The sequence below is a fragment of the Hipposideros armiger genome, unplaced genomic scaffold (assembly GCF_001890085.2).
Source record: "Hipposideros armiger isolate ML-2016 unplaced genomic scaffold, ASM189008v1 scaffold_646, whole genome shotgun sequence".
NCBI classification, from domain to species: Eukaryota; Metazoa; Chordata; class Mammalia; order Chiroptera; family Hipposideridae; genus Hipposideros; species Hipposideros armiger.
In genome coordinates, this window is record NW_017731996.1 from 8,150 (window position 1) to 16,097 (window position 7,948).

The 7,948-nt window shown below is 38.6% G+C and overlaps 1 protein-coding gene across 10 annotated transcripts in view; it reads left to right on the plus strand.

The window, feature by feature from the left end:
- Window positions 1-826: 826 nt before the first annotated feature.
- Window positions 827-7,948, plus strand: part of OSBPL9 (oxysterol binding protein like 9) — a 108,974-nt gene continuing 101,852 nt past the window's right edge. For 6 of the 10 annotated variants that reach the window (XM_019625936.1, XM_019625938.1, XM_019625937.1 and 3 more), the window contains exon 1: window positions 4,672-4,831. In XM_019625936.1, coding sequence (XP_019481481.1) covers window positions 4,687-4,831 — 145 coding nt within the window. In that variant the 5' untranslated portion in view covers window positions 4,672-4,686. Of the gene's footprint in view, window positions 906-940; window positions 1,056-4,671; window positions 4,832-7,948 lie in introns of those variants that run through there. The other 4 variants (XM_019625949.1, XM_019625945.1, XM_019625948.1 and 1 more) reach the window with 2 other exon arrangements.

Genomic DNA, 7,948 nt, shown 5'->3' on the forward strand with positions numbered 1-7,948 from the left:
TTCTCTAGCTTTTCTCTCTGGACTACTAAAGACACTTATTTCTCAAGGACACTGACCAGTAGACTATTTTGCATATCCCCACTTCTCTTAATCTCTGTTTTCTTAATAGGTTGCATGTAGTTCAGTACAAAAAACAAACAATTTATAAACGCAGGCCCCTCTTTTGGAGAGGTGTTCATGTTTTTATTTAGAAAACACATAGTGTGTATTTGAGGGTCATGTATCAAATAAAATAGTCTTTGACTTCCAATTCAATGGGAGGAGGCAGACGTAATAAACAAATACAGAATAATGGGGCAAGTGCAGTAGCAGAGCCATGTACAAATGGTTATGGGAGCACACCTGGAAGAGGTGATTGGGACAGTGTTTTGAAGCAAGTGTCACCTGGCATTTGTGCACTAACAAGTATAACGCAGCAGCAGCAGCGGGCTGAAGAGTCACCTGCCCTCTTTGAGCCTCACAACAACCTGGTGAGGTGGAGTTTCCGACTCCCATTTTAGAGAGCAGTCTAAAGCTCAGAAAGGCTCAGTGAGAGGCTCTTCAACAGATGCTAGACTGAAGCTTCTGTTTGTCCCCTCCCCCTCCCACCACCTCCATGCCCCTTAAGCAAGGGTAGAAAGTTCCCATGCAGAGTACTGCAGTGCCCTGCTGTCCCCTCTGCTTTAGCTCTTCCTCCTCCACCCAAACTAGAGTCTCAGGTTCCCCTTTTGTGTGTCTGGCTTGCGTTCAGTGTCGTAGGTGCGTTGAGCATTCCGGGGCTCTAGCAGCGGTGAGTATTGCTGACGTCATTGTTTGCCTTATTGGGATTTTGCTCTTTGTTTCACAGGGAGCTGTGATTGGTATAGACGATGAGGACGACAGCACCTTCACAATAACTGTTGATCAGAAAACCTTCCATTTCCAGGGTGAGCTGAAAGAAGAGAATCTCTCTCTTCATAGTCCCAACTGCTGCTTTCCTTCTCTTTTGGGTTGTTTGCTGGATGACTTGAATGGTTTTGCAACTGATCCTGCATGAACGAGCGCACGGGAATGTTCTGGAGGAAGTGGTACTGCAGGTTAGGCAGGGATTTATATCTGCAGTGGATACAGCTCTGTTTGAAACGACTGTGGATCTGCCTGCAATCGGAGATTAAAATTTTACAGGCTAAAAAATCAGTGAAGGGAGAGAGTAATGGGCTGCTGCTGCTGCTGGCTTGTGCTTACAGAAGGTTGCTGATCTTCTTTATCCAGGAGTATGGTTCTGCTTCTGCATGAAGAGTCTAAAGACTGATTGTGGAGGTCGCAGTATTCGTCCGTGTAAAACTCACAATGTGAAGTAAATTGAAGCGAGTGGCAACCTTGGGTTTAAAGGTTTTGCTTTGCTTCAAGAACTGCAAGTTTGCTTTCATTTCATCTGCATTTCTGTGTCTTGTCTGCCAGCCGTCATTTCTCTGCTATTATCCTTTTTATAGTTCATAACACCAATGCCATCTGCCACTGCTATGTTTCGGCATTGCATGCTATGGTTCACCGGTAGAAAGGGTAAGGTACTGTATGATCATTCGCATTTCATCTTGCTTTGAAAACTGAGCCAGCAAATAAAAGTCAATTTTAATGAGCCTGTCCTAATGTACCTCTCCTATATTAGGAGCATCTGTTAGCTTTGCTACTAATGTTTTTGTTATTTTGCCTATCCAGAATAACCTATTTTATGTTTAAAGCAGTTCAAGAAACTTAGAAATGATAAGATTGGAGATGTTAGCACTTTCTCTGAACTACAAGTGATAGTGCACTGTGATAGATGCTAGGTATACCAAGATAAATAAGTATTAAATGAATTTATAGCTTAAAACTGTTTTGGTTATGAAGTCTCACAGTGACCAGATATGTTATACGAGATGTTCAGACAGCTATTATCCTATGCTAGGATAGTATATTGCAGTTATTTTTCTTCATTGTCTTGTTTAAGAAATTGACACATAGAGATGAAAGATGCAGTTTATATACAGTAAAGACAAACCAGTGTACTCAAAAGTGTTATCTCTAATGCTTTTAGGAAAGAGCATCCTTAAAAATATTTACTGTGTTTGGTCGAATTCTTTATTTAGTTAACTAATGATGTTCTCCTGAAATTTTCATACAATTCATAAAACATTTGAAACCTTATTATGAAAGCCCAAGGCCTTTATTTTTAGGTTAAATATATAATGCTGCCTATGAACTAAAGCAGGTAATGCCCACACGCTGCAACTCTTTTCTTGAATGAAGTTGAATAGTTGAATGTGTTTCAAGTAACAGCTGCGGGATGCAGGTGAAGGCTGCAGTATGGAATTCTCTCCTCTGCAGTTAACTCGGGAGACGCCTTCTTTGGACTTCCAGAAGCTGTATCGTTTGCCCGTTTAAAGGAGAGGCGACTCAGACCTCTAGAGCAAAGGCACCTCAACCTCCTGCTTTACTTTTAAATTATTTATGTTAAACCCATCTCCCCTTTAACACTACCAGATTTATGTGGACTGCTTGTAAGACAAGCAATTCCCTTAATGAATTATTTAAATGACAAGGATAAATAAGAGTTGTATGCATTTTAAAAATGGATTCTTAGTTCTGAGATTGTCATATTGATTATTTTCTACTGTGATAGTTATGGGAGTCTCAGGCAACATGAGCTTATTTAGTTTCTTAAAGAACTCGATAAGACGCCATATATATTTCTTGGCAATAATGAGAATTATTTCACATTCATAAGTCCTTATAAGAAAATCTTTGAAAATTTGATAAAAAGTTCTCAATGTCTGATAGTTCTTATATTCTTAATTATAATTGAAAGCAAGTTTGGCTGATATACATTAGCATATGTTTAAATGTATTTAAGTTTTTTATTTAATATACCAGAATTTTTTAAACCAAATGATCAGTTGGTGCATCTATAAAACAAATTCTACTTACTATCAATTATTAAAGGAAAAGCTAGAATTTGTTCAGACACATTCAATTATTCAACATCTGTTTTAGACATTCTAAATTCTGAGGATACAATAATGAACAAAACAGATTTTGTTTTTGGCATTTCTCCTCATCCATTCCGGTAGAGGAGCTAGCAAAAAAAACCACAAGATAAATTAGTAAACTATAAGTAAATAAGAGAGTGCTAAGTCCTGGAGAGAAAAAAAAATAAAGCAGGAAAAGAGAAAATGAAATAGAAGTGAGGATAGGTTGTGTGTGTGTGTGTGGGGGGGGGCGGGGAGATGTTGAAATTTTAGAGTGGCCAGGGAAAGACTCATTGAGATGGTGCCTTTCTGTGAAAGACCTGAAGGACGTGAGGGAACAAGCTATCAGGATTTTTTGGGGTTTGGGGTAGTACATCATTCCAGGCAGAAGGAACAGTAGTGCCAAAGAGTGTGCTTGCCCTGTTTGAAGAAGAGCAAGGAGGCCAGCTGTGGTTGGAGTGCAGCTAACCATGCAGATAACGTGGTGGGAGATGGAGGTCTAAGAGGTAGTAGCAGAGAGCCCCGTCATGTGAGGCCTTACACACCACAGTAAGGATGTTGAATTTTATTGAGATGAAAAGCCAGAAGAGGGTTTTGAGCAGATGAGTGACATAGTATTTTTAAGCAGTATCACTCTGGCCAATGTAGGAGGCAGGGACAGAAGCAGGAAAACTAATTAGGAGACTGTTGTAATCCAGAAGAGAGATGATGGAGGCTCCCATGAAAGCAGTGGGGTTAGGGAGGTAGTAAGAAGAGGTTGAATTGTGTATATGTATTTAATCAACTTTATCAAGGTTTCATTAACATACAATAAAATGTGCACATTTCATTTTCTTCTTTGCTAATTTTTTTTTCTCCCCAGGACTTAGCACTCTCTTAATACTTACTTATATTTTACTAATTTATCTTGTTTATTGGCTTTCTCCTCTGCCATTTTATTGATTTTGTTCAGTGAGTAATGACAAATTCATTTACTCATAACTGCTACCACACTCAAGATAATAGAACATGTCTGTCACCCACAAGAGTCCTTTATTATTCTTTCAGTCAGTCCCCACCCCCAGCCCCTGGCCCCAGGGAACCACCAGTCTACTTGAACTATAAATTAGATTTTTCTTTTGGAGAGTTTCTCGTAAATGGAATCATACAGTATGTACTATTTTTTTGTCTGGCTTTTTTTGTTTGTTTGTTTTTTAAGCTCAGCATAATGCTTTTAAGTTTCATCCATGTTGTGTGTACTGGTAGTTTGTTCCTTTTATATTGCTAAGTAATAGTTTGTTGTATGTTATTATATTTATTTTGAAGGTTGAACTGTAACATGTGAGAGAAAGACAGGAGTTTAGGCTGACACCAAAATTTTTGACTTGAGCAACAGAATGGAGTTGTCATTAGCTGAGGTGGGGAAGATTGCAAGAGGAACTAGTTTGTGTGTGTGTGTGTGTGTTGGGGGGGTTATTAGGGGATGTGAGTATTGGGAACTTATCCTTGGACATGCTTATAAGCACGTTTTGGAAGCCTATCAAGCATTCAGATGGAGATGTCTCGTAGGCAGTTGAAATGCAGAGTTCAGGAGAAAGTTCATGCTGGAGAAATAACGTTGGAAGTCATTGGCATATAGATGGTGTTTAATGTCATGAGAATTTGAGAGTAAGGGTAGAGAGAAAAGAGGTCCAAGTAATAAGCACTGGGGCACTCCAACATTTGTTTAGAGGGCATAGACATGAGGCAGAACCAGCAAAAGAGATTGAAAAGAAGCATCCAAATGGGAGGAGGTGAAACTGGTACCCTGGAAACCAAGAGAAAGTGTTTCTGGGAGGAAAGAGGCATCAGCAACTGTGTCGGCAACTGTGCTCTCCATAGATCAAGTAAGATGAAGGCTGAGAAATGATCACAGGATTTAACAATTAAGAGACAATTGGTAACCTTGAAAAGAGCAGCTTTAAGGTGGGGATATAGACAGTGCTTTCTAGTTCTACTAAAGGGAAGGTAAGAAATACATCAGTAGCTGGTGGGGAGAATGAGAACAAGGGAGTTTTTTATTTTTTTAAGATAAGAGAAATAGTAGCATGTTTTTTATGCTGTTGGCAGCGATTCACTAATGAAGGAAAATTGATGATGCGGGAGAGGGGAGAATTGTTGGATCAGTGTCCTTGAGAAGGCGAGAGAGGATGGGATCTAATACGGGAGTGCGGGGGGGTGGGGTGGGATCCATGCCTTTGACTGGAGCATGGTCAGTTGAAACAATAAAGGTCAAGTGTATGGAAATATATGTTGGTGGGTTATTACCTATCACCTTTATTTTTTACTATGGTTTAAATCTCTAGCTGTCCTATGTATCCTGTATTCTGAAGCATCATTTATTTATAATAAAGAGGATTGGTGCCAGGAAGAGAATACTCTTCCCTGAAACAATAGATAATTTGTCATTACAGTGATTCACAGCTCTGGTAACTTGATATTTTAGAATAGCTCCAATTTTAAAGAGATGCCATAAAATTCTCAAAACAAAGTCAATTTAAATTAACTTCAGTTTTAAAAAGGCAGTAATTGAAATTACAATTCTAGCATGTTAGAGATTTAAAAAGGTTTGAAAACTATAACTTTCTTTTTTAGAGATATTAAAAAGAAAATACTTGCCTATTAATGTTTATGAACTGGCTCTTTTTTTCTTTTGAACAAGGGCAGAAAATGATCCCTTTTCCTGCCAGCCAGTTGTTTGCATAGATAGATTCTGGATCGACATTGGGTGAAAAGCAGCTTTGGTATTATACTGCTGTTGAGTTCAAACATTCATTGTGTGTGTGTGTGGTGTGTGTAACTCCCTGTGGTCAGAACTGAGGGTATACAGGTTCCTAAGACATGGGCAGTGATGTCCAGGGGCATGAAAGATGTAATTAAAATGTAATGTGAAATATACTGTAGTAGGAGAAATACGTATAGGTCACTAACTAATGGAGAGGCAACCAGTCAGTGCTTCACAAAAGGGTAATTCTTGTTACCAAGTAATTCTTTTTATAATAATGAAAATTTAAAATCATACTAGCTCTCCAAATTTCAAATTGTTCAGAAGTGTATAATGTAAAAATTAAAAGTTGTCTGGCACGAGGTGCTCTCTGCCCCTCTCCGTCCTTCTCTTGTCTATCGGATAATTCTGAAGAATGAACAGAAGTTAGTCAGGCGGAGGGATGTTGTAGCTTGTGCAAAGGTATGGAAATAGGACACTGTTGGTATGTTCACAAGCTGCAAATGTTTGGTACTCTTAGAACAGTGGGGAGAAAGTGAGGCTGTAGAGTTAGGCAGAGGCAGATATATTTAATATAAAATGATTATATTTTTATCCTGAGGTCAGTGAGGAGCCAGTGAAGCAGGATTTTCAGCAGGGAAGAGACAGAATAAGACATGGGCTTTAGATACATAGCTGTGATTGTTGATGAGGCCCTGGATGGATTAAAGCAGTGGTAATGGGGCAGGAGAAGAAGAAATAGACTTGAGATTTTTAGGGGGTAAATATTTAGGAATGAGTGATTGCTTGGAAATGGGAGGTGAGAGAATGAGAGTAGTAAAGGTGACATTTTTGGGTTGGCTTCCTGTTTGATTGTTGTCAACATCCGAAATAGAGAGCCCAGGAGAACAGAGGTGGTGAGGGACCTCTTACGTTGGAGGCGTCTGTGGGACACACAGGTATAGGTGGTGATGGCAATTGGATCTGCGTCTTGCCTGAAGATGGAGATTTATAGTTATCAGGATATTGCTGGTAGGTGGAACTAGAAGTTGAAAATTTGAATGCCTAAGGGCTGGGCTAGTAAATGAGCGAAGAGTAGAGCTCATGAAGACTAGCAATATGGAGAGCTCGTTGCCATTTGAAGGGTAGCTGCCAATTAGTTCCAGACAGGCTAGGCTTTTGGTAATGCTTGTCCAGTGTTGCCAGATCATCAAGTTTTTCAAGAGAAACCAGAAATGCAGATTTTTAGTGTGTGAGTGGGCGTTTGTGAATGTGTGTGTGAAATCTCCAGAATATATACTAGCATGTAGGCCAACAGAATGCATCTATGAGCTAGATAAAACCTCTAGATCTCCAGTCCTAGGTTAAAACCATGGTAATAATGCTTATGAACCTTTAGGGAGACCCAAGTGAGAAGGACACTGAGGACCAAACCTTGGAGCACACTAGGGTGAGACCATCAGCATGCTTAGAGGAATGATCAGAGAGGTTGGGATGAAAGCTACAAGCTTCAATCATATAAAAGTACTGTTTTTATAGGTCAAAAGTAGTTGCATATTAGCAGTTCATATGGCTCAACCTAATAGAAGACTAGTCTATAGTTCACATTAATAATTAGAAAAACACCGAGTTATTTGCATTTTACCTTCAAATAAAATTGAATCTATTTAATCATTTAGTATATATAATGATTTATAATGTTACTGATAGTGTATTGGCATAATAATAATGATAGCTATATTTATCGAATGTTTATTTTATGCCAGGCACTATTTAGAGTTTCATTTACGTTGTTAACTCATTCAGTTCTCACAACCTTTTGAACTAGGTACTATTATTGTTTTTATTTTATAGATAAGGAAACTGTGGGCTACGTTCAGATAGGTACTTTAAGGCAGAACTGGAATTTGAACACAGTTGTGGTCTAGAGCCATTCTCTGAACTGCTGCAAAAAAGTTTTTGTAGAGATTTGCCAGCTGGTTTACAATTAACTTAAATTTTACCAGAAAAGGAATTGTGAAATATAAGGAACTTTAAATTAAAATGCAGTTTAATGCAATTAAAACTTTTTGTTATGATGTTAATCTACATGTTTCATTACTTAGTAGAAATAGTAGCCGTAGTGATTGTGGTAACAACTACTGTTACTGCTACTAAGTAGCTGTTATGAAGCAGGCACTGTGTTCAACAGACACTGTGCATTATTTCCATAATTCCTAAACTACACAAAAATGCGCTGGTTTTATTTCCAGTTTTAGAG